Source organism: Pelmatolapia mariae, linkage group LG23 (genome assembly GCF_036321145.2).
Source record: "Pelmatolapia mariae isolate MD_Pm_ZW linkage group LG23, Pm_UMD_F_2, whole genome shotgun sequence".
In the NCBI taxonomy this organism is placed as follows: Eukaryota; Metazoa; Chordata; class Actinopteri; order Cichliformes; family Cichlidae; genus Pelmatolapia; species Pelmatolapia mariae.
This window is the reverse complement of record NC_086246.1, coordinates 38192562-38220000: the sequence shown is the minus strand read 5'-3', so window position 1 is coordinate 38220000 and position 27439 is coordinate 38192562. Positions and strand designations below refer to the sequence as shown.

The 27439-nt window shown below is 41.1% G+C and overlaps 1 protein-coding gene across 1 annotated transcript in view; it reads left to right on the top strand.

Annotated features, from left to right (window-relative positions):
• Positions 1–12140, top strand: part of oca2 (oculocutaneous albinism II) — a 57603-nt gene extending 45463 nt beyond the window's left edge. The window contains exons 22-24 of the mRNA XM_063467360.1: positions 690–783; positions 2350–2443; positions 11324–12140. Coding sequence (XP_063323430.1) covers positions 690–783; positions 2350–2443; positions 11324–11411 — 276 coding nt within the window. The 3' untranslated portion in view covers positions 11412–12140. The remainder of the gene's footprint in view (positions 1–689; positions 784–2349; positions 2444–11323) is intronic.
• The last annotated feature ends 15299 nt before the right edge of the window (positions 12141–27439 follow it).

Sequence of the window (27439 nt, the reverse complement as noted above, 5' to 3'; positions counted from 1 at the left end):
ATATTTCAAAATATGAACAATAATGAATAAGACCAGCAAATAAGATTCTATCAGGAAATACTAGAGGTATATGGAGGCCTTAACTCAACTCAGGCGTAGGTTGGTTTTCTCATACTTTTGTACACTCTCATATACATGTATTTTCACACTGGAGAAGTCGCCCCCTGTTGGGTATTAGAAAGAATTCAGAGAAATGATAATAATTTTCCGAAAGGAGAACAGTCAGGCTTTATTCATCCTGGAGTCCATAAACATGTTATTGTATAGCACTTGCGTCATAACTCCACCACACACACACACACACACACACACACTCACTCATTTTCATATCTTAGTGAGGACGTCTAATTGACATAATGCTTTCCCTAGCCGCTTACCCTAACCATCAAAAATGAATGCCTAACCCTTAGCCTAAACATAACCTAATTGTAACTCTGACACTAAAACCACATTTTGAGCCTCAAAAATGCCTTAAAACTCATGGGGACAGGGACATGGTGACTCTTGGTCCCCACAAGTATAGTGACATCCCAATTTTCTGTCCTCACAAAGGTGTCTAAACATGTACACACACACATCCTTCTTATAGTTAAAAACCCCCCCAAAAATAACATTTCGCCATATTAAAAACAGCGTATGTAAATTTTCAAGAAAGAGCTGTTTTCATGATTTTAAATCTGTCTCTGCAGATTCCTGTTCTCATCAACCTGAGTCAGGATGCAGATGTGAACCTGCCAGTTAAACCGCTCATCTTTGCTTTGGCTATGGGAGCCTGTCTGGGTGGTAAGTATTGCTTCTTGGGCCTCATATGCTGTATTATAAAAATAATGCATTGCATGTCAGTTTTGGGAAAAATACACAACAGCCTTCCAGACTCCCTCACAGACATCAGGGACTTTATAGTTTATCCCTGTTTGAAAGGTGTGGATCTTTATTGATGACGGCTGCCAGAAGAAGACAACATATGCTCCAGGTGACAGCCACACTTTGTACAGCTGTGTCACTCCCCGGGGAGGTCAGGCTGCGCTCTTTGTGGGAGCAGCCTCAGGGCTCTCAGAGATCGCCTCACTCAGGCTCATTCTGCGCCCCAGTGGCCAGCCCTTCATCCGACTGTGGCTCTGCTCCGATGGGAAGGACACAAATAGAGAGAGAGAGCTGTCATAGTGTTTCAGTTTAATCAACTGCACTGTGACAGGTCTTTATCGACTGGCAGTGTGATGTTGCCCCTGCCAAACTCCATCCTCACACTGACACCTTTTGAGATGTGGGCAGTATTGAACTGCAGGATGGGTATGCGTGCTGACTGTTAAAGTAATGCATTATGAGATTAAGTAAGAAATTACCAAGACAACGCTGAAAAGTGATCAACAGTATTATAAGACTGTAAAGTACTCATGCTCATAATGTTAAAATATTTTACGTTAACTTATGTTTTGCTCAGTTCTATATTTTTATTATTGGGTTCTTCTAGAGCAGCATTGCACGAGTTGAACGCGAGTCATTACTCATCTTCTACTAAACGTTGATGCAGCCACTCGCTCCACTCTCTTCCTGAAACAAGCATCCTGTCTTTTTATGGCCTCTCTTCCTTAAAAGCACACTTTCCTCTTACTTCTAATGAGTTTCTGCATACAGAACGTGATGGTTCTGTGCAGTGTGTCTTCCTCTTGCAGCGGTAGAGGAAACCAACTGAGAAACATAATTTCCCATTCTGAAACAGTAGTTACAGTAGAGATTTGTTCCAAGTGTCAATACAAGACAAACATTTCAGAGATGTGTAAGTAACCAATCACTGAAATGTGCTTTTCTAACTCGTCTTCATTTCCCTTTACAGATGAAAAATCATCATCTTCTAACATTAGCCAGCTAAAGATCCACCTTCATAGTGGGCTCTGATTGCAGAAGCTGACTTTCTGGTCTTTAGCTGTTTTGTGTTTTTTTTCTGAGAAAAGAAAACTAATATCCACGGCTCTACTTCTTCAGGAAATGCATAGTATTTCAAGTTTTTTTTTCTGGTCAACCTCCAAAAAATTTTTTAAGCAAACTGATGGAAGTATTTCTGAGTCAGACTGAGCAGGTGGGTGGGCGTGCTGTGTTCAGAGCAGAGCTTTTTCTGAAACCGTACAAAGAGAGACCCTCCATTTAATGCCAATCAGATCCAAGAATAGAAAACAAAATGTTTTTGAAACAGGATGTGAAACAGTGCAGCGTTTCAGAGACACTGACCTGTTTATTTGCAACATTAGCCATGTATAATATGAGCGTCCAGCTTTGTAGCATTATCTGTTTGCTGGGAAGTAATAACAAGCAGTTTAAAAGTTTTCTGACTTTTTTCTCTTTTCTGTTTAGGAAATGGCACATTGATAGGAGCATCAGCCAACGTTGTGTGTGCAGGCATCGCTGAGCAACACGGATATGGCTTTTCCTTCATGGAGTTCTTCAAGTAAGCAAAGGCGCCATTAACAGCACAAAGCAGTCCCATACACAATGAGGTCATAAACAGCAAGTTTAAGAAAAGTTCCTCTGTTCTTGGTTTGTGGTGCTGAAATACGATAGGCTATTCAGCCTGAGGGGCTACTTACACATTTATGTCCATCGTATGTTGCATTAGAAATGGCCAACAATGTGTATGCATAGCCTGAGAACATTTAGAGAAAAACCAAACGTGTCGCACTGAGTGTCATATGACAGAACACGTTTAGTTTGTCTTTGTGCAGCAGGTGCAGTGTTCTGTGAGCAGACTCCAGGAAACAACACGACACGCACGGGTTTGTTATGTAGTGCAAGCAGTGATTTGAGTCTGTGTCCTCTTCAGTGACCCTGTAGAGAAATGTTTACTACAGCGAGTGTGGAGGAAGTCAACCTGCAGTAATATTCTGTCATGACGACAGAAATAGAAGTCCCCCAGTCACGCTGAACCATGAAAGAGGCATAAACAGTGTAGCATATGTGTGACTGATTGAACTGATACTGAGTGAAACTGTCCAACGAGGGAGCCTGATTTCAGAACTCTAGGGTGGTTGCAAGTCGAATGAATGGCAGAAAATGTGGTTATATCGCAGGCTGGATGGTCAGCAGGCTTCCTATCAGGTTGCCACCTGCTCACTGATAATTTGCACCCTGGTGACACAGCAGCCAGACATACTTTATGGTTTGCTTGTTGGAGAAGCCGAAGGGGTCAGTTATGTTGAAAAAAGCATGAATATGAGTCTGATTAGGCTTGATATGCAATTGCTTTGAAACTGCATCGCCGTTTTATTTGGGGATCAGCGAAAATTTATTGCGTGTATGGGATGAAAAGAGACAAAGTCAGAGGATTTCTTTTGGGATTTGTGTAACAGATTTGAACAGAGACATTAAACTTGTGACACTTTTGACTGAACGCGGTGTCTGTGGCTGGCTGTAGATTATTGTCATCAAAGATCTGAAAGTGTTTTCACTGGATGGAGTGACAGCGCTCCATCTTTGCTATTCAGTCCTTTCATCTGAATGACTTGCACTTGTCATTTCTTTCATCAGATCAATCACAGACAACATTTATACTGATATTCTATCTATACTTATCACCTAACATTTTCTGAAGCACCACCGTGAAGATGACATTTCAGTTTGTAGTCTAAAGAACATTGGCGTTCCCGTTCCCAGTCCTTCCATGTGCAAATCTGGAGACGAGGAGAGCAGGACCGAGCACCCCCAGACAGAACAGAGTGGGCTTCGTCATATAACAGTGTGTTAAAATTATGTGATATAAAAAGCAGGAGCTGAGGAAGAGATGGGTTGCTAAGAGGTTTGCAGATGCTGCAGCCAGGCCAAAGTATCTTTAATGGTTAATCTAGCTGTTTAAGTTGTGTAATCCTGGCTTGATTTTAAGGAACATGCTAAATGGATTGGCACTTATTAACGGCTTCTACTCAGTACTTTCTAGTATTCACACACACATTCACACACCATTAAATGCCCAAAGGATACTTCAGCATGTGGACTGGAGGAGTCAGGGATCAGTCCACAGGGACCAACCCAAATGTTCTAGCTTTTAGTTCCCAGATGTTTCCCAGTATCTTCCTCTGTCTTAACCCTTTCATGCATAGTGGTCACTACAGTGGACAGCTATTCAAAGGCTGTTTTCTTGTATTTGTGTCAGTGTTGATGGTATACTTGCACATAAACCACTACATAGGACACTGATGTGTCACTCCATACCCTGGCACCCACTGGTCGTTTAATGTTACTATAGATGCATGACGTGTGTCATTGTAATTATTGTTTTTTAACCCTGTCATGCATGAATTATGACAACCTCAATCAGGATTTTTTCTGAAGTATTTTAGTCATCTTTTCATGCCTAAAGATGAATAAAATAAATGAATAAAAAAAATCCTGACTGAGGGTTGTCATAATTCATGCATGAAAGGGTTAATGTGTTCCCTGGTCTGATATTTTGTTAGCAGTTAGTTTTCATGTACTGGTCTCTTGTTTTACTGTGAAAGTTTTCTTCAATTCCCTGTGTTGGTTTTGCTTCCCCTTGATTGATTATCCTGTGTGTCTTCACCTGGTTGTAAGCCTTTCACCCATTTTCTTTCGTTCCAATCAATCAGCCTTGGGTCTGTTTATAGACCAAGGGCTATAAATAGACTTCCTCTTTGTACTGTTATATTCGTGTGTGTGTGTGTGTGTGTGTGTGTGTGTGTGTGTGTGTGTGTGTGTGTGTGTGTGTGTGTGTGTGTGTGTGTGTTTTCTTCCGTGCTGTCCTGTTCACCTTTTGCTTAAATTCTCTGGCTCCTTGTATTTGCCTTGCTGTCTATACTGTCTTTTTTCTCTTGTATTTGGACTTTTTGTCACTTTGTGGATTTTGCTATCAGCTTTCTGTTGGAATCCTCCTGTGTTCAGCATTTTGGGTCCTCAAGTCCACACTGTACACAGCATCACTCTGAAAGGCACACCCTAATCAGCTCAGCCATCAGCTGATCAGTCAGGATTGTGACTTTGTGGCCTAACTCAACTAACGCTATGCTCAATTTGTTGTTTTCAGTGAGTTGCAATTTATTCTAAAGACTTGCAGAAGTATTGTACTTCCCACATACCTAAGCTACAGGATATGTTACTATGTTACTACTACATTTTAATATTATAATCTGATCTGTAGCAGGTTGCTTCATTGATATTCCTATTTACAGCTAATGAGACTGTGGCTGAGAAGAAAAAGAACAACTGCAGGTGACCTTTGGCATTAAGAAAATTCCACCACTACTTTTTCAGCCTTCGTTACCTGCTCAATCGGCTCTGACATGCCGCTAAAGCCAGTGAAGTAATTGGTGGAAAATGTGTCAGAGTTGGTTAAAGCTCGTTGACAAATTTCTTAGTGCACAAAAAAGACTCTGGGATGTCTGTCTGCAAAGGATTTCATTGAAATGGAGGGAAACAGTTGCAACCCGTCAGCTCTACTTCTCTCCTGCTGTAGCTGTGTTTACAGTTATTGGACAGGAGCATTGCTCTTGGCTGAAGCACTGTCTGTAATTGGCTGTCTGTGGCAAGGGTCACTGGTGTTCAGAGAGACAGGCAAGGGGGAGCGAAGTCTGGTCTGCAACTCCGGGCAGCTGGGATTGACTAGTGCTGTATCAGGAGGATGAATTCAGGGGCCAGATGAGCCCACGGGGGCACAAATGCCTTTTTGATAAGCCATCACAAAGGAAAATGAGTGGCCTCGAATAGCTCAGCAGTTAGCATGGTCCCTGTTGCTTCCTTCGTGCCTCAAGGCCCTTATCATCCACCTCTCCACAAACCATTAACCTAAGGTGCATCACTAAAGTAACAGCTCTGTATGTTGTGTATAGTCCAGGTCGGTTGAATAGAGACTGCCACGGGTGCTTGTAATGCATTACACTCTAGAATAGACCCACTGCACAATGTACTTGTAAATGCCTATCAATGTAGCAAATTGCTACAGTTTTGAGACACAAAAACAAATGACATTAGACAATGTAAGGTGCTTCAGAGTGTCTTTTTTTTTTTTTGACCACATGTTGCACATGTACAGTCATCTGCAGGAAATCTATACAGAAAACAATAAGCCTCTGCACTACAGAGGCAGGTGTTTTAGCTTTATTTCTAATAAACACTGCAATCACGCTCATACATATTTTTGGAGGTTTTTTTGTGTACCGCTTCACAACTTAAACACTGCACGAGTGTGCTTTTTGTGCTCGTTGAATAGAACAGGTCAACCATTATCACAGGGGAGCAGTGCTGCTCTCTCTGTCCTACAGCCTCCACAGTCAGAGAAGCGCGGCCCATTGGTTTATCTAAAGAGTCTTTGAGATTGCATCAGGACTTTCAAAGAGCTCCCATCATATGCAATTAAGTCATTGTGTGAGATCACAAGGTTTGATGGGGATTTTTACACAAGGTGAACCCTGCTCCTCTCTGTGGTATATTGTGGTGTCTTTTTCATGTGCCCCGTGTCCCCTCATGCTGTGCCTGTGATCGGGAAATGGGTATTACTCCGTAGAAAGGGATTCACTCATGCAGAGGTGACCTCAGGCTGTCTGACAGTGATAACAGTCAGACAGGCCCATTTTTTCCCACAAGCAATATGTGATTATAGTGTAGTTTAAATGAAAAAGCATGTGGTATTAACAGAAACAGAGCAGTGTAGTCAAAGAACTGAATTCTCACATTACAAATCAATATAAACACCAAAGCTGAAGTGGCCCTCCATCTGTGCAGCTAAATGCTGCATTACTGTCCAGTCTGGAGGTGCTTTAGAGCACTGACAGACCTGTTCTATTCCATGCCTTCTCTGTGGTTCATCAACATATGAGGATGTTCACTTGTGCACAAAATAGGTAGCATTACCCACTTTGCATCTTTTTGCACAATATTATTTCCAGTAGCTGTCGGGTGCATATTGACAGCTGCACTAAAAGCTTTGTGTATGTGGCTTCCTAATAAAACCTGTGACAGCTTCCATTTTAATCAACAAATTCAACACAGATCATCGGCTGCTTTTGTCTTTGTTTAATCAGGACAGAATTTCATCCAGCAGATCTACCACGGCTTGATTGCAAACTGTCATGTGCAAAAACCTAAACCTCTACACTCATACAACTGATGAGAAAGGACTGGACATAGGAAACTCTTAATTAATATATGGAAAATAAGGTGAAAGGCATTCTATGGAGCACTGAAAAGGAACTCTTTTCTTTGGCTCTGGCTCTACTCTGGCAGCTGCAGTTCAACCCCAAGATTTAAAGCGCCACATGGTGATCTAAATCTTGGAAGCAACCACTGGAGAGCTGGGGGGCATATAGGGAAACAGACTAATAGGTTATTGAAATATGTTGAGCCTGAAGTCAGAGTTTTCAGTGTCTTGAAGGTGGCGCTTTTCATCTGATTAGGTCACCACAGTAACTTATACTGAACTCATAACCTGGTCCAGAGTTGGTTATAAGGGTTAACACCACAGGAGGAAGATGTGACACCGTCCTTTGTAGTCAGCCATTCTGAAGAATGCTGCTTACAAAGCAGACCCTCATGCAGGGTGGATTTTGAATGACTTCTGTGCTGTAGCAGTGTCTGGCGATGGTAGACAAGAACACCAGTTCCTTTCAGGTGCATGAAAATGAAGAACGTTTGGATAGGAAACTAAGAATGTTACTACTGCAAAATGCTTACACCTTCTAGAGAAAAGGCATTTACCATACTGAAAGTTTAGAGATGTGATACCAGTACTACAGAAGATGCTTTCTTCTGTAGATCATTTACTTATTATCAGAAAATAGTTCTAAACTTAATATATATTAGCTAAAATCTTTTTAGTAAATCTTATATTATTTTCATCTTTTCTACACAGTTCCCCTCACTTTTGCTACTGATGCGTAAATAATGATAATCACTCAAAAATGACAATGACCATTATGACTCAGTTGAGAAACTTTGAAACTGTTTTTTTTTTTTTGTTACAATTAAAATGAAACAGAATGTCTTAAAATCATGAATGTGCTGAAGTGCCTATAAAGCCTTAATATTCTTCAGTCCAAGTACGTATTTGCCATTTCTGCAAGCATATTCACAGGAAACTTCATAATTTGGTTTGAGCAGCAGAGATGGTACACTGACTGCAGTTTTCACACAGGCACTTACACATATAAACCCAGTTCCTACAAAGTAGAGACACTGTATAAAACAGATAAAAACAGAACACAATGATTTACAAATCTCATAAACCCATATTGTATTTATAAGAGGACATATAAAACAAAGAAACAAAAAAAAATGCTTAAATTGACAAAATGTACCCTTTTAGGATAAAAAAAAAACAACATCTTGGAGTTGTATGCTTTTCCAGAGATAATTCAGGAGAGAGAAATGCATCCAGACACTTTTGAACAGAACAGGAAATAGATGGCAGCTGTCTCATTTCAATCAGTAGATGAACTGGCAAATATTTATATTGCACTGACACACACACACACACACACCAGATGTGTGGTGGAAATACCTACGTGCTATCATAGAAGTAATGTAGGTTTTTTTTGGCTGTATCATATGACATGAATCAACAGTGGTTCAGTAATGTGATCCTTGCAAGTGCTGCAAACATAGCTGAAGTGTGGATCGAGGGCTCGAGCTTGTTGTCTCTTGGTTGCAGCTTTTTTTGTTTTGCCCCTCTTCAATCCTTCAGCACTGTGATGCCAAACTGTGATGATTTGGGTCGTTCCCATTCATTAGGGTTGATGCCCCTGATGTTCAGGTCCCATCTGCAAACAGGACCTGCTGAGATGCTGGGGGACATCTGGTCACCTGATGTTCATGTCGATCGAGATAGGCTCCGATCGACACTGACAGGAGGAGGAGAGGCATGCTCTGACAGCCTGCTTGTTTAAGCACAGTTATGTTAGCGACTATTTGTTGTAGGCAGTGAAGGTGAAATGGTTCTAGGCGATTCTTTTGATGACCCGCACTCTCTTGTTTGTCTTTTTGCCTAGTAAATGATACTATGGGCTGCTGCTGGCGACGACAGAACCCAAACAGCTAAAATAATCTGTCATTTTGTTGGTTTTCTTGATGCTGATAGCCAGCCCAGACTCACTGCAGGCATGAGCAAACTGGTTGATGAGCTGCTTAAGGTCCTCCTTAGTGTCACCTCTCTGAGTTGCATCATCAGAGAAAGATAGTTCTCTGATGAGAACTTTAAAAGCCTTGGCCTTCAGCAGACGGCCCTATACGACTACCGTAGTGACCCGTAAAGGCAGCTAAACATAAGAAAATGAAAAAGAAAACAAAGTTGTGGGCAGCTGCAGTGATCATCAGATACTCATTCTGAACCCAAATGGTCATCTCAAGCCTTGAGATCCTCTAAGAAGGGGTCATGTCCAGGTTAACTGAAAATACACACAGCAAAGAGACGGGTAACCTTTTGTCTCTCTGACAATCAGACTTGCACGGTTAACCTTGCCATTTCATATAAGCATCTGTGTGCTTTATAAGCTACACATAAAACCACACGTAAGCCAAATATAATGTTTATCGTCATAATAATTGCATTTGAATTAACTGTCATCATTTTGTCTTTAATCCTAATATAAAGATTAACACAGATAATATAGCAGCTGCATGTTTATGTTTTTTTTCCAGGCTGATTTGGCCCAAACTTTTTCTCTTCAGTCTGTCAGAGTGAGAGCAACATCTGCTCTTAATGATATTTTAATGATATGTTCTCTTATTTTTTAGTCTTAATTAGTCCTTTTCTGCTTTGATGAAGACTGATGGCTGGCACGCTGAATATACATGCATTTTCTGTTTTTGTCCTCCAAAGTGATCCGTGGCACAGAGTGAGGATGAACAGATCTCTGGCCCTCGGAGCTGCCATGTGTCCATATAGGACATGGTAGACATCCAAACACGAGCCATCTGCAGTTCAGGAGTCATCTAAGGACACATTTTAATTAAGGAGACTAATTCAGGGATGAGAAGCAGAAACATACATGGCAGCAGTCACCACCAATGCTTCATGCAGGGGACTACATTTCAGTCATTACATTCAGAAGAAGGCTGGCCTTTAAAAATGTCACCATGTGAAGCCATTTCTGTTTCAATCAAAAACTTTGGACTAACGAGATGTGTGCATGCAGCCGAGGACTTTTTAGATTGTTCCGTTGTACGCAATGTGCATGTCTCGGAGCATCTGCTAGCTTTAGTGTGCAGGAAGACAAGCCTTCACCTGCAGGCTGATGTGTCCTTGATCAAGACGCTGAATTTTTAACGGCTCTGAGCGGCTGTGCAGCTCTGACCTCCCTGTGCTGCAGGCTGAGTGAAGACAGAGTTAGCTGTGGAGCTCAGCAAAGTGTCACACATCAATAAGACTGGGTTTTGCAATAATTTAGTTTTCTCTATATGAGGAGTTGGACTGTCTGTGGCTGCCAAAGGTCAAAATATGTCTCTCACAAAGAGAGATGATAATAAAGAGAAGAAAAATCCCTGTAAGATAAAGGTCTTTTATTACTTTTTCAAACCTAGCTTTAGTGCCAGGATTTTTTAATGCCATTTTTGGTAATATATTTTTTTAAAGGAGAAATTTGAGAGAATAAACCAGGATAAATGTAAATGGAAGCTATGACTTCATGTGACATTACACGATGCTTTACACTTATTGAAGCAAATTGCTGTTTTCTTCAGTAAGACATGTGAAAGGTGCTGGAGCTATAGTAGAAAATAATAAAAGTAGTAAACACCATTTCTTGACTTGTTGTTCTGTGTGTACTGGAGCTTATGTTCCTGCTAAACTAACAGCTTCCATTGAATCATGCAACAATAGCAAAATAATAGAAGACACACACTGATGGGAACAATGAATACATTTTAAGATGATGACAACAACTACAAAAACACTGCCAATCAGCTCCTTCTCCAAGGCAAGAGACAAATTACACGAGAGTTGGTGGACAGAGGGAGGATTTGATGAGACTCCAAATTACTTTTCTTAAAATGGTGATATTGGTGGAGGTTGAGCTCTGAGACTTTTTTGAGTGGCTAACTATATTTATCTCAACAAAAGAAAACAAGTGAAGCATAGATCTAGTTCAGGACAGTTCATACCATCCTGTTAATTCAAATGGCTAATCTAGGGCACATCTGCAATCCACTTGACAACCCACCCGTCCCCCTGCTCCTCCTTTATTGCTGTTTCTGACTTTCTGTATATGCCCTGATCAGAGACAGGCCACCACATGCAGGTTACTGCAGCCCGTAAATCTTTTTATTCCACTAATCCTGACTGAAGTGCTGATCATTGCAACTAACTTGCTCTTCTCTTTCATTTGTACAGGCTGGGATTCCCCATGATGATAATGACATGCATGATCGGCATGTGCTACCTGCTGGCCACACACATCGGACTGGGATGGAACATGTGAACCATACCTGCTGCACAGAGATCTAAAGAAACTGTGTGACCACTCCTCCAAGAGTCTGAGTTCACTGTAACGTGATGTGTAACCTGACTGCTCAGTTTACCGGCATTATATGAAGCACTGCAGCCATATTTTTCAAAGCACGGAAAGGTGGTGTCTTTGAGTAAAGTGTAGACCATCAGGGACCAGATTTATCTGAGCTTTGACCAAAATGCAAGAAATTTCTGAAACAAAAATGTCACCAGTCCATTATGGTGTACATGGTGCTATGGCTTCACAGGGTAAAATAACTAGTGTAAACATTTGAAGGTGTGCTCGCTGATGTCAGACTGTCCGTTCTTTTGGAAACAGACAAAAAAGAAACAAAAAAAGAAAAAGTGGCCTGTTTAGAAAACCAATCACGAACATTACACCAGTGGTTTACCAAACTTCTGTTTATATTTACAACAAGATCCAGTGAAAGGGATTTTCTAATGGTTTGTGTCAAAGGCAGCATCAATTTAACTGCAAAGAACAGATGAGATAAGAAAGCAGTTGTAGACTGTGGTCGAAGCATTGTATACCACCTAGTGGATTGTGTACATGTAAACTCACTGATTTATTTCAGCAATCATATTCATCATGTAAATGCTTTCACTGCACTGAACAGCATCTTCTTACTTTATCTGTTTTTCTGTATGCATTGTACAGCCCAACATCCCGAACAGCCAAAAGGAGAACGAAAAATAAATCGAGGAATAAACTTGTGTGTAAGAATTTATATTTATTACAGGTGCTCATCAGGGAAACACAGACTTTAGACACTATTGAAAAACTTTAGACCCGTCTATTCTGCAGCCAGAACTCAAAAGACCTTCCAGGAATGGTGATGCTATTTTCCAGAGGATTGACTGTTGATCCCTAATCTGGAACCTAACCAGCTCCAAAAGGTACTATGGCGATATAGTCTGGTAAGAAGTGAACCCCACCTACTTAGCAGAGTAAACCCTGAAGTTCCTTGGATAAGCCCAAAACCTGCACAAGCCAGTGTACTCCTAGTCTCGGTCCCAAGCCCAGATAAACAGGATCTGGGACAGAATCTTTGCCAAGTCAAATGTGCGGCTCATGAAGAATGTGATTCCCTAATCAATCGTTGGTTGATCAGGGTGCCGCCGCAAACTGCTACTGTTTGCTGAAGACAAAGAGGAGAGGGTGAAGATTCATGGATGTAGTTAGGAGAACATGCAGATGATTGGTGGGACAGAGGAGGATGCTAGGGATAGGGTGAGATGTGCAGATGTGGCGACACCTGAAAAGAAGCAGCTGAATGAAGAAGAGGAAGGGTTTTGGTACAGTAGATAACAGACTGCGTTTCTTGTTTCTGTGTGGGAAATGCTTTCTGACTTTTCAGTTAGACCGACTCTCTCGAGCTACATTCACAGCTCTACTTTCACCGTTTACCAGCAGTGAGAGAGTAAAACTGACTCTTGTTTTTCCTTTAATGAGTCAGGCTCCAGGCCAGCAAAACTCTAGCAGCACAGATCGATGTACAGCATGCAGTTCCTGTAGGACTGCTGTTCCATATTAACAATTTTTACTCCCAGGGGAACGTGAAGTGGGGGACACATCAGCTGGTTAGAGTCACTGGAAATATGTAGCATCCACTTTGTTGCCCCTTTCGAACTGTGCTCAGGATCACAGGTAGTTAATTAAAGACCTCAGAGAACTTTATCATTATACATTAATGTATTTAATGTGTTTCAGGATTTAGAGTCATCTATAGCTGGAGGCTCAACCTGCTTTTTTCATCTCCACTAAACTTTAAAACCTCTCTCTCTCTGACACACACAGTCACATGCTGTCAAGAGTGTTTTTAGCATGGGATGACAATGGCAGCCCGTCTGCCAGCAGATCTACCAGGATCTGAAATACTTCACTATTTACTCAGTGGATCACCCTGATTTTTTTCCTTTAAACAGAGAGTTGTGGTTGCCAGATGATGAAAAAAAACTGTAAAAGTGATCCCTGCGTAGGTTCCTCATTCATCTAATTTGTCCCTTGTGGAGGTGATCCCAAGGATCATTGACCCAATACTGGTTATGTGAGTCATCACATGAGCCAAAGGGTGAAAAAAAATGTTCAGATTCTGGACCAACAGCACAGATAGTTTGAAAAAAGTCAAGGAGGTTGTCTGTGTTCACTGTGATTGGCCATCACTGATCAGAGGTGGTGAATTATGACAGGAGCCATCAGCTACCTACATTATACTCTTGGTATCCCTTCCCAGGCGCTTCAACCCCCACTCACACCTTCCCTCAGGTGATCGATACTGCAAAACATCCAAAATCCCAAAGGGGGATCTCTGAGCCGGCAAGCTCTTGTTTTTGGTTCAATTTTGCACCCTGTCATGTCTACTGAGTTTTTAGTGCTTTCCTCCCACGTCTTCTGTGTTCCCCCATCTCTGTCTTCATGTTTGGCATTAGGTCTTCATCTCACACTTCTGGCAAACGCTGTTACAAGGTTACTACCTGTTTTACTCTGAAAGTTAGTTTCCTCACGTATCTTGTTTTTGTTTTACTTCCTGCTTTTTTCCCCTCTGATCTCATCAGTGTTACTAGTTTAATTTCACATGTGCCTTTTACTTATCCATTTCTCATTTTGCAATAAGCCCTCTGGGTGTTTATAATCTCTGTTTCTTAGTCCTGTTTGGACTTTTGGACTGTTTTATTAAGGAATTAAGTTTCATAGGTCATACACAAAACAAAGATTTTTCTTCAGCACCAACAAACATTTAATTTTTCTTTTAATGACTGAGGTCTCTGACAACATTTGTCCAATTAGGCTGACACAGCTGCAGAGGCTTGCATCCTGGCTGACACGGAGACACTTTTTCTGTTGTTTGCTTTGCTGTTTTGCATAACTGCTGACATTTTGTTAGAGCTGGAGCTAATCCAGCTCTTCTGTGAGCCACTTATCTGGTGTTCAGTTTGGTCATTCTCAATGACAGTTGAAGCATATTTATTGTGGTCACTGACCCCAATAATATTTTCCAGAAATCCAAAGAGAGTATTACAATAAATGGACAATTTTTAAACTATTGTCATCAGACAACTACTGTTAGAATTCATGGCCTTTGCTCTCTTAGTTTTCCTCCCTGGATGTGATGTGCTCACCTTTAAATGCTCAGAGGTGACGCACAACCATGATCCTTCCTGTTTTGCCTGAACAACATTCAGATGTAAAAGCTCCTTTGATTAGACAGAGCATGGCTGCATTAAGGGGACCTGGAGATGACATTCAAAGATCAGGATGACTTCCTATCAGAGCTGCTCACTGATGCATACGCTGAGAAATGTCTGCCATGTTTCAGGAGGTTTCCACAGAGTTCTGCATTTTTGGGCCTTTCTCCAGCTGAGCAGGCTGAGTCAGGCAGCCTGCCTGCGTGTACCAGATAAAATAAAATATTCATCTGGTTCTCCTGGGCTTCCCATATGTTAATGGACTGAACAGATAACATTCTGATAACAAAAATGTAGCAGTTTGTGATGCTCATGAAAATATCAGCACTGTTCACCTTTTTATACCTTCTTTTTCTTGGGATTGTCTGTGTGTTTCCAACCCATTGTGAAATACTTTTTTTTTTTTTAGCTGTGCATTACTCAGGTTTAAATCAGACATACTCTGTCAGAGTGACACTGAGAAATGCTCTGCAGACAAATGCGAAACATGAGATGATAGGACATGTCTTTAATAAACTATGCTAAGCTAACAAGCTAATGGAGGAGTTAATAGAAGAGTGGAAGCTGCTGCCATCTTTCACTAATCCAGCAATGATGAATGCAAGCAAAGAAACTATAAACCTCCTAGTGTTCTATCATACATCATGTTAGTCCAGTAAGAACTTTGTTATCGAGCTTTTGACCCTATTTATTTTGTATGGACAAGCAAATGTATCTCTGTGATATACAGCAGTGTATCAGGGTTACTGAAGGTAGAAAACAAAACAAAACAACAAATTTACAAGAAAAAGAGACAGTACCAACGTTAGTAATGAAAGTTAGGAAATTCACAGCTGAAAACAGTTGATTCACTTACCCTAACTTCACCAATCAGGTTAAGTGGGCACACAAAGCTGGTTGCTAAGTTAGCCCAGGGGGTTCCCTGCACTTTCACATGAGAAGGGTGGAGCTGGTGAGATCTGACCAATCAGAATTACTGGCAACAGAGTAGCTGATTTTACACAGGAAAAATAAGCTGTGTCCCAAAACATAGGCTGCATCCCTTGGAGGACCCAGCCTTCGCGGTTTACGTGGGCCGGGTCCTTCGAAGTCGAGAAGGCTGGAAGTGCGAGGCTGTGAAATGGGACGGTCTAGCCTTCAGATTTGCGTCACCGCTGTCTCGATGGAGTTAAATAAACTCGGCCGTCTGCTCCTTGCTATCTAAAATATAACAGGACACTGGCATAAATTCTCCACCGTCTCACACTTCTGTTTAATCAGTTTTCTGTTTGACGTTTATTCAGCTGTGTAAAAATCCCAGAGGAACCCACCCGAGGGATTAATAAAGTTTATTAATCTAATCTAATCTAATAACTTTGATCTCAGCCAAACGTATTTACTCCGGAACAAATAAAACACAGAAAAAAGCCAAACAATTACATTTTTAAGTTACTTATATATCATGTTTAACCTGAGTAGCGAAAGACCGCCGGGGGTCTGAAAACGATGAAGCCGGGAGTCCGCTGCTCTCGCCGGTTCAAGTGACCATTGACCCCCCCCGGCTAGCTATCGAGCGGGTGGGTAACAGACGTCTCCGAAAACGTTGGAGCACTTTTGCAAATATGCAATGTTTTGATAAACCAATCAGATATTTGAAGTTTACATGGCTACTTTTTCGCCTGAAAATATGTTAAAGGTTTATTTTGTGACCCAGAAAGAGTAATAAGAGTAATATTAAAACTTAGTAGTGGCCGCCATTGTTGGAAACTGGAATTGGCTGGGCTGCGCTATGAATTCTGGGATATGGTGGGCCACGAAGGACACACCCGACCCATCCTTCAAATTCGGGGAAATTAAGGATGCATTTGTCTGCCACATTTGAAGGAGTCGACGAATTGGGACAGCCTTTGTCGCCTGGCTGTGATTGCCTTCAAATGCGGCCTCTGAAGGATGCAGCCTACATTTTGGGACACAGCTATAAACTACAGCTACCATGGGGAGAACCAATCTAAACAGATTATACATTAATACACACTGAGAGCAGTGCAGCAGCTGCAGACAAAGAAGCAAAGTAGTACAGTAAAACAGAGCAGGGGTTTTAAAAGTGTGCACTTTAAATATTTTGGCCAATAAGACTGGAAAAGAGCTGGTACATGAAAAAAGTCTGACATATCTGAAGGTGGGAAAAAAGCCAGCCTGAAAAGTAAACTGTGTGGGTTAACAGACTTATCCATGGTACAACTCTATCATTAAGACACAGAAGAATCTGAATTGTATTCCCGTTAGAGAGCCCAATGTTTACATGTTGTTCACTTGTGTATAGTGGTATGTTTCATCCATTTATAGACTTTTCTTTGTAGAAGTTTGATATGTCCTACATTGTTGAAATCACCATGTCAATACTGACACTCCTTAAACATGCCACCCATATACCATGTGTGGCTGTGATAAAGCTGCTGATAACCACAGCTGAATAAATCAACCTTAACTGGAAATCTGCATCTGTGTTCTTTAACTTGAACACAACCCACTCTACCTTGCCACTCTAAACCAGTTAAACTTCCTGGAGACAACATTCACTCTTTTTAATTCCAGTAATTCATTAAATTATGTTTAAAACATTTAAATATTTAATGTCTAAAGTAGATGCTCTATTATGATTACATATTAATGCTTATAGAACAATAAAATGAGTCATCTAATGCTGACTCAAACTTCAGACCCTCCTACTGTCCTTGCAGAGAGGATAACAGTTTTGTTTTTTTGGGTTTTTTTTTTTTTAGCTAAAGTGGTCCTAATGTGCTTTGTACTGACTTGCAGTACAAACCTATTTTTAATTCCCTTAATGTCACACAGGTGATTCTTTACTCATATTGCTCCAAACTCCACCCAAACAGGTGTTTTCACTTATTTTGCCCCATTTCTTTTGCCTTTCTGACTGGAGGGTGTGTCTGTTGATATTTCTTTCAATACTCTCAGTTTTGATGCACTTATTAAGCCTTTATCAGTCTTGCACAAACTTTATGACCTTGCTTAATCCCTGTAATTGCTCCACCCAACATCAACCTGAGGAGAAGACAGATAAGCCGAGTATGTCAAAAGCCCTATGTGGGTGAGCGGGGACTTGAATTTCAATCAAGCAAGCAATATATATTAATAGATGCACCACAGATCTACAGCACAACAGTGCCAGCTAGCTGGTTGGACAGGTTCTTCACTATGACATGTGCTGCTTGTGCCACAATGGTAGAATACACAGTTTGCTCATGGAGATGACAAAGCAGGTTGTACCATCTTTGTGCTGGATGATTGATGGATCCCAGTGATCAGCATGTTAAATATATTTTGTGCATCTCCCTCAGCTTCCTGCACATTATTTACTGTTGATCACATCACAAGTAGAGATGGATTTACTTCCTGTCACACTTTACTCAAAGTCTAAAGACCAAAGAGAGAGGCTCACTGAAGCCCCGACAATATTTTTGCACTCGACATTTTAACTCGTGAAGCACAGGCGTAGAATCAAAATTGCTGCATCGTGTGCACAGTTGATTTGTCACTTCCACAGTCTCACTGCGCTCACTGGGATGTCTCGCTGGGAGACCAGTCAAGTATAGCACAGATTTTAGACATGTTTTCATGTAGCTGGCAAAAAGAAATGCAAATAAATTCATTTCTTTCCACCCACTGCTGTACAGTAATATGAATATTATGAGTGGAGCACTGGTGGAACAGTTTTCCCAGTCTCTGCGGAAAGGATTTCTCTTTTTATGACAAATCAATTTTTCCACTGTGAAAAAAAACCCAACAACAACAACAAAAACAATTTAAAAGCACAATTACTGCACCAGATATTAAATGTAGAAATCACACACTTATTTGATTATGTACAAGTGACATTTGCAAATATAAAAAACAAACAGAAAAAGCACGCATACAAAAAGAGAAGTAGGCTGTTAAAGTCAAATACAGCTTATGTTATAAAAATGAAAGGATTCACATTAACCAAGCGTGACATTTTCAATTCGTGGATCTAGAAATGATGGGATTAGATAAACAACTAATTCTATTAGTCTTCACATCAGTAATGTTTGCTCACACAGCAGGATGCAGCAAAATGATAAAAGAAGTCATTACAGCCTAAATATTGGAAAGCTAATATTAGCTAGCTTTGCTGTCATCTAACAGAAATGTAGTTATTTAGGCATCAGCGTACCAAAGGGTACCAGCATGCAATGGCCCTGGTTTTGAAACTCAAAGTTTTGAGTTTCGTGAACTTTAAATTCTTTTGTATTTAGCATTTTCTGTTGCAATTACAATCTGAGTGTTGATGTTGAACTTATTATTTTGTAGTTTTTAAAAAAAATTATGCATTTTTAGTGCAGTCAACGTTAATCTCGTTAAAATGACGTTAACACCATAATCGCATTAATGCAGCAAATCTCTGTTAGCAAGTTAATGCGGATCGCCCCGTGCGAGGGCTGCACAGTGTCAACGCGTTAGCGTGGTTAGCTCTTTAAACCGTTAGCATCGTGCAGCCCATTGCACGGGGCGATCCGCGTTAACTCGCTAACAGAGATTTGCCGCGTTAATGCGGTATGGCGTTAACGTCATTTTAACGAGATTAATGCTGACAGCACTATTTTTAATAGTAGCATCTGGTTAGTCTTTGTTTCTCTTGTCTTCTAGTTTCTGTTTGGCATTGTTTATTCCAAAGTTCTTAATTATTATCTTGTATCTTGTTGGCAAGTCTTACTCTCCATTATGCATTTTTTGTTTTACTCTCTGATGTGTTTTGATAGTCATTTGTGTCTTACTTTTAGTTTTACTTCCCATGTCCTCTTAAGAGATTTGATTCAGCTGTCTGTTGTTGCTCAGGCGTCTTCACTGCCATCCTGTGTGTATATAATTATATTCTTTATTTGGTCATCTATCAGATCATTTGTGTCTCAAGCCTGAGTGTCATATCAGTTTTATCAGAACTTCAACTAATACACAAAACAATTTGTCACTCCAATTAAGCTCGTAAACATGTTTAAAAACAAAATCTTTCCTTAACACAGGACACGTTTTTCTTTTCCAGTTATTTCACCACAATTTTCCAAGCAGAATTTCCATATCCTTTTTAGTAGTTCATCCTCAGTCTGTCTAAACGAGGGTGAATGATTCCTCTGCATACCTTTCTTTTGTTTATTTGAAGAGTTTCAGTCAGGAGTTAGAGTCATAGAGTCATCATACTAGAGAAACAAGCACCAGTGAAGTGTCTGTGAAGGTTCTCAGTCATCCAGGTCATTGTAGTCTAAGGAGCTTGGAAAGAAAAGCGTCTGGACTTCTTAAAGTTGCTTTTATCCAGGGGATGCCATACCCTGCATTTATGGACTTCCTAAGATCCACAAGGAAGGTGTCCCTCTCAGACCCATAGTCAGTAGCATAAACTCAGCCACTTATAACATTGCGAAACACCTTGCTACCATCCTTGCACCTCTCGTGGGGAACACCCCACACCACATCAAGAACTCCACCGACTTCACCGACAAGGTCGAGAAACTTACCCTGGATCCAGATGAAACCATGGTGTCCTTTGATGTAGTCTCTCTCTTCACTTGCATACTCACCACGGAAGCAGTGGAGACTGTCAGAAAACGATTACAAGAAGACAACTCCTTGGAGGACAGGACCAACTTCACACCCGATCAGATCTGCACACTGTTAGACCTCTGCCTCACCACTACATATTTCAAGTACAACGAGGGTTTCTACAGACAAAAACATGGCTGTGCCATGGGCTCCCCCGTGTCACCTATTGTAGCCAACCTTTACATGGAGGAAGTGGAAAGAAAGGCTCTTGGCTCTTTTAAAGGGAGAGTACCCAGCCACTGGTACAGATATGTAGACGACACCTGGGTCAAAATCAAAACACAAGAAGTGGAATCCTTCACTGCGCACATTAACGCCGTGGATAAAAACATCAAGTTCACCAGGGAAGACACAAAGGATAACTGTTTGCCTTTCCTGGACTGCGCTGTGCACATTGAAGAGAATGGCAACCTCAACATTGAAGTTTACCGGAAGCCCACACACATGGACCAGTACCTCCTCTTTGACTCCCATCACCCTCTGGAACACAAACTTGGAGTAATCAGGACCCTACACCACCGGGCAGAACATGTTCCCTCTAAGCCTGAAGGGAAAAAGAAGTGAACACACACATGTAAAGGAAGCACTCAAAACATGCGGTTATCCCAACTGGGCGTTCATGAAGTCAGCAAAGATGCACAGAAAAGAAGATCAGACACCAGCGAGGGAGGATAAGAAAGACAGACGCAACAACGTTGTCATCCCCTATGTAGCCGGTGTATCAGAGAAACTCAGGAGAGTTTTCTCCAATCACGACATCCAAGTGTACTTCAGACCCAGCAACACACTCAGACAGAAACTGGTTCACCCGAAAGACAAAACTCCAAAACACAGACTTAACAACGTGGTGTATGCTGTACAGTGCAGCGAGGAATGCCCAGACCTCTACATTGGAGAGACCAAACAGCCACTTCACAAGCGCATGGCACAACATAGAAGAGCCACCTCCACGGGACAAGACTCAGCAGTCCATCTGCATCTTAAGGACAAAGGTCACTCTTTCGAGGATGCCAATGTTCACATTTTGGACAGAGAGGACAGATGGTTTGAAAGAGGAGTGAAAGAGGCCATCTATGTCCACTGTGAGCGACCATCTTTGAACAGAGGCGGTGGTTTACGACACCAATTGTCTGCCATCTATAATCCAGTTTTGAGATCCCTTCCCAGACGCCTTAACGCCCACTCACATTCTGGGCCATCTGACCTCAGGAATTCACATGATAGGGTGGGGCCAGGTGTAACAATGAGCTCACCCGAAACCCTGGCTGATTAGGTCCCACACCCGCTTTCACACCTTGGCTCATGTGATTAGAGGATCACCAGGGGGTCCTTTGTCCCTCTTTGGGGGGATACTCCCACTGGGTTTAAATCTGGGACTCTCGGCCATTTGACCTTAGAACTGAAGAAGCTTCTCGGATGAGAGGTGAAACATCTTCAAGCAACTTTAAGAAGTCCAGACGCTTTTCTTTCCAAGCTCCTTAAAGCACCAGTGAAGGTTACAAAGTATCTTGTGAATTCATCTCTGTTCTTGTCCTGCTAGAACTCAGCGCTCATTATACTCATTATTGTGAGCATAATGAGCACTCCACTCATGATGCTCACAACATTTTACTACAGAGGCCAGAACACCATTATTAAAGGAAATATGCTTGTAGTTATCTGATTAATTCCAGTGTGTTCATGTAAACAACGAGGAGTCTTCATCTCCCACACAGATCTAGGTCTGACCAACTCTCTCAGCCATGGGCAAAAGATGACAACCAGTAAAAATGCTAAATTATAATGAATCAAATCATGGAGAGAATTGGGAAACAAGTCCAGCTACAATATTATCACATAAAAGGGATAAAAACACACACAGTCCAAGGGAAATGGCAGCTATGCCACAAATGAGCTACACTCCACATGCTGACAACTTCAGCAGGCAACAGCAGTTGTCCTCTCAAACCCAGTGCCCTGAACTACAACTCTGCCCTTAGGCTGTAGCATATGGTACATGTAGACCCTAGCTTGCGCAGAGAGACAGAAAATAGAGAAACAGATATTCTGCATCTTATAAATACGATCACACAATAGAAGCAAACTGTTCACTGAACATTTTTATTCCTAATCATCTCGAGTCTGGGGTATATAACATATCTGCACAGATGTAATGAGTGTGATTATACAGCTGCCTTCAGTTAACCCAACCCAATCACAGCCATTTTAAAATACTCAAAACCACTACCAAATTATTTCTCATTCACTACAACAACTATGAAAGTGAGTCAATATACAGGCGATACCAGTCTACCTAACAGTTACAACACAAAGTGCAGAAGGGCAAGAAATGGTGCGTCCGCTTCAGGACACTTCAAGCATGCCTTTAGCCACACCTCAGCAGATGTAGTCAATCAGCAATTAAACCCAGGTGTGGTGGATTTTTGTTTGATATGTTTAACTATGTAACTATATACACTATATATCTATGCACACTGAACATATATATTTTAACTTTCATGTGGAGTCTTAAGCACAAGACATTTTTGCTTCACCGAGGTTTATTAAGTTGGTACAGTAACAGGGCAGTTAATGTAGGGGGAGAGTTCTCTTGAATAATTTACTTAATAATTAATTAATTTAACGTCTTTAATGCAGCACAACCAAAACAGTAACATTGTAACAGAGATCCTGAACACATCACGATAAAATACCATACAAAATAAACACACACACACACACACACACACACACACACACACACACACACACACACACACACACACACACACACACACACAGAAGTGTTTTTAAGCATGAAACCTGTGTATTATATGTTATAAGATTGTGCCACTTGCTGTATAAGATTTAATAATTAGGATTAATGTGTGACCTTTGACCGTGTCATGACCTATTGTGATAAGCCAGAGCAAGGGGTACTCAGAGTCCTGACTGGCCTTTGGCCAAGACCTTGGCCGCTACCTGACCCCAGCAGCTGTGCTGGGCGTGTGGGAAAGTTACTCAGCAGCAGGGGGCGGCAATACTGGTCCCTATATTAGGGGACCAGAGGACGCCCCCAGAGCTCTTTTTTCCTCCTGCTGCTGCTACCTGTCCGTCTCTGTGTTGCTCTTCTGTCTGTGCTTAAGGCTGTACACCCCGGGGTTTTGCTTTGCTTGCTTTCTGCTATGTAATTCTCTTGCTAAATGTCTGTATGTATTTTTCCTGCTGTTCATATGATTCAGTGTATTAAACTCTGCTCCAAGAATTCTACTCTTTTACAGAGCATCTTTTTGAGTGTCTTGGTTTTAATTGGATTTGGATCTCCACATCGTTGGTGGAAGAAGGTTATCAGAATGGCTTCAAAATTTGCGACCACACAGGTGACACCTGCAGACTACTGCAGCATAACAGTTGGACCAGACTGCATTCTTGAAATGACTATGCTCATCAGTTTAAGTTTAAATATACTACTTTATGACAAAGATATTCACAAATGTTTCATAAGAAAAATGCACAATAAACACACAATAAGTGGGACTTTTATTTTGGTGGGAGGATCTCTATTTATGAATATAACATTTGCTCATATCTTGTTTGCTGCCTGTTTATTGCTGATCTTGTTGTATTTGGGTTACTTGTGATACTATCGTTTCTCTGCCGGTATGAACTAATTAATTAAATGGATTCAGTGGGGAAATTCATTTGATTTCTAAGAAGTCTCCTCTATCCATAGCTAATGCTCCTCCTCATCAAGAAGGGATTAAACATGTTCTGCCCTCTGTAATTAAGAGTGGAGTGAGGGAGCTAAAGAGGATTCACGTTAAAGGCTATTTTAAAAAACCCCGATCCCCTCTTACAAGACAAAGTAATACGATATAGACCAAATTAAACACTTCCCTCTTTGATCACCCAGGACTGACCTCATAGAAGGGCTTTCCTTTTAATTAATATGGGAAGTAAACCTGCACGGTGTGCTATGTGTGTACTTTCATGAGTGATTTTGTTAGATTAACATTTACTAACGATGAGGAGTTTTTAGCTGTCATTTGTGTGAAAAACCTGTCCCATTTGAAAGAATGACAAATAATAAATGCAGTGCGTGGATAAAGGTGTACTTTAAGCTATTATTAGCTTTCAATAATGCATTGTGCTATGAACAAGCTGCACAATGATTCATGATGCTGCTGTAAGGGCTCTAGCATGTGCTTTCAATACTCTATAGCGCTTCAGTTCATTCTATGTGCAGAATGTTTTTCAGCGTGCACATATGGATCTTTATGGCTTCCTTCACATGTGGTGGATGAGAAATTGATTCCTTTATGAGTTGTGCACTTCTTTTTCTTATATCTCATAACATAACTTTATTTCGGCTTTAATTTTTGTTTGGTAATCACCATCTACAAAAGTCTACAAATTTAGTGACACGTGTGACTCTTACTCATCTTTTTTTTCAGTCAAATGCCATTGCTGTGAAAGCTAGCTTTTGCTATTGTCTCAGCATATTAGCTGTGTACAAATTCAGAGGCTGCATCCTTCGGAGGACCCGGCCTTCTCGGTCTACGTGGGCTGAGAAAGACTGAGAAAACCGGAAGTGATCGGCTGTGAAATTGGACAGTCTAGCCTTCAGATTTGCATCACCAGCTGTCTTGGTGGAGTTTAATAAACTCAGCTGTCTGTTCCTTGCTATCTAAAATATAACAGGACAATGGTGTAAATTCTCGACCATCTCACACTTCTGTTTAATCAGTTTACAGCTGAATAAACGTCAAACAGAAATCTCACCCAAACCGATTTACTCAGGAAAAACAAAACACTGAAAAAAGCCAACCAATAACATATTAAGTTATCTAAGTGACTTATATATCATGTTTAACCTGAGTAGCGAAAGACTGCAGGGGGTTTGAAAATGATGTGCTGAGAGTTCGCTGTTCTCGCCGGCTCTAGTGAGCCTTGACCTCCCGGTCACCTATGAAGCTGGTGGGTAACAGACGTCTCCGAAAACGTCGGAGCACTTTTGCAAATATGTGATATCTTGATAAATCGAGCAGATATTTGAAGTTTACACAGCTACATCCTCGCCTGAAAATATATTAAAAGTTTATTTTGTGACCCAGAAAGAGTAATATTAAAACTTAGTAGCTGCTCCATTGTTGGAAACTGGAATTAGCTTGTCCGTACTATGAAGTAGTCAAAGGTGACTAACCAAACAATATGGTGCTAAATCAGATTATAAGTCATCTTTCAGAGACAGCAGTAGGGATCTAGGTTCATTGATCGTCACAGGTGTGAGTTACATCATAAACCTGCTTTGCCTGGGACCAACATTTAGCAAGGCAGACTGGAGCAGTGTGACAACTGTGGACATTAAAGCTGACATGAAAACTTGGTGAAACTATACAGTTAAGTAATATTTAAGCAACTATTCAAACTGTTATTTCTGTAGAAAGTGAAACATGCTGCTTAAACCTTAGTATGATTTTCAATGGCAAGAGAAACTGCTGGAGGAAACAAAACAGAACGGTTTAAAGTGTGCATTAACTGGCATTTGAGCTCTGTTTTTAGTTCACATCCAAAACATTTATCCATTTATGTTTTATAGCATGGGTGTTTTTTTTTCTTTTTTTCTTTTTTCTTCTTTTTTATAAGTAAACAAGATGATTACTATGAAAATAATCCCATGCTGTGTGCAGCTTTGTGTTGTGGTGGGTGGGTAACATCTTGCAGTTTTTCTGTGAAAAAGGCTTTCAATATTATCGACAAAGCAGATGCAGTTTGTGAATTTCACTCTGAAATGGTCTGAAAACAGCATATTGCTCTTGTACAGGAGGCTCATTTCAAAGCATGTTTTAATGAGGCTGAATAACACTTTTAGTTTTATTGATTATTTCCATGAAGAGTCGTCTGTACCTCCCTGTTTGCTAAAATAATTAGCTAATTAGTGAAATGACGGAAAACATTGCAGCTTTGTTTGGCTGCTTGTGACTGCCATTCATCCTCATTTTTAACAATGAAAGACTACTGAATAACACCAGAGACCGGGTATGAAGGACGTATGGAGCCTCCTGCTGTAGGATGACCAGATCCCAGTAAACTAAAAACATTAGCAGAGAAGTAGGATGACATTTTGATATGACACATTTGTTTGACAAATCAGAGGTTGTGGAAAAATTCTAGCGGAAGGCACAAATTCCCTTTGGAGAAAAACTCTGTCAGATCTAACATGCAACATTACAACAATTTAACAATCAATCTACTTCCCTACCTTCACCTATAGTGACGAGCTCTGGGTAGAGACTAAGAGAAAGAGACTGCAAATACTAGCAGCAGAAGAGACCTTCCTTCAAAGGTTGGCTGGGATCTCAGTTAGAGATAGGGTGAAGAGTTCAGCCATTACCCATCCAATTTGAAAGGAGGCAGTTGAAGTGGCTTGGGCATCTGACTAGGATGCTTCCTGGATTCCTTCTGGGTTAGGTTTTCTGGGCATGTCCTACTGGGAGGAGGCTCAAGAGGACACACTGGAGGGAACACCTATGTGTTCACTTGGATAAGCTGAAGGAGTAGGCTGGGGAGAAGGAGGTCTGGCCTCCCCTGCTCAGGCTGCTCCCCCTGCAACACGGCGCCTGATAAGGGGAAGACGATGGATGGATGGATGGATGGATGTTAACCTGAATGAGGAATGGTGAGGAATAATGTACATATATATAGGATTGATAATCTGGTGGCTCCATAACTTAGTGGTTTACACATTTGCCTAGTGGTTTCCAGCTGGAACCACCGAAATCCCCTTAGGGGTTGCATCAGGAAAGGCAAAAACTCTGCCAAATCAAAATGTGGAATATGGTGACCCATGTGGTTTGTGACACAGGAACAGCTGACAGTAGCAGCACTTGGGATTGGTGATTTCTGGAATAAAACCACCGCCATGGCCTTTAAAGTGTGTCACACTGTATACACACTGTATATTTGATAAGGTTAGACAAAAAATGTCAAATCTTTGCTTGCAGAAGCCATTGCATGTTAAGGATTCTTAGGCAACCGCTGCGTGCAGTGATTGAACACGGCTTGCAGTCAACTGCCAGAGAGGGTCAAGACACTGTGTGCATTCTTTCCATCGAATGTTAAAGCAGCCGCTTTCACTGATTTGCACATTTAACCACACAGGAAGAAATAATCAGACACATTCACCTGGTGAATTGCTCGGTCGGAGCCCAAACCTAC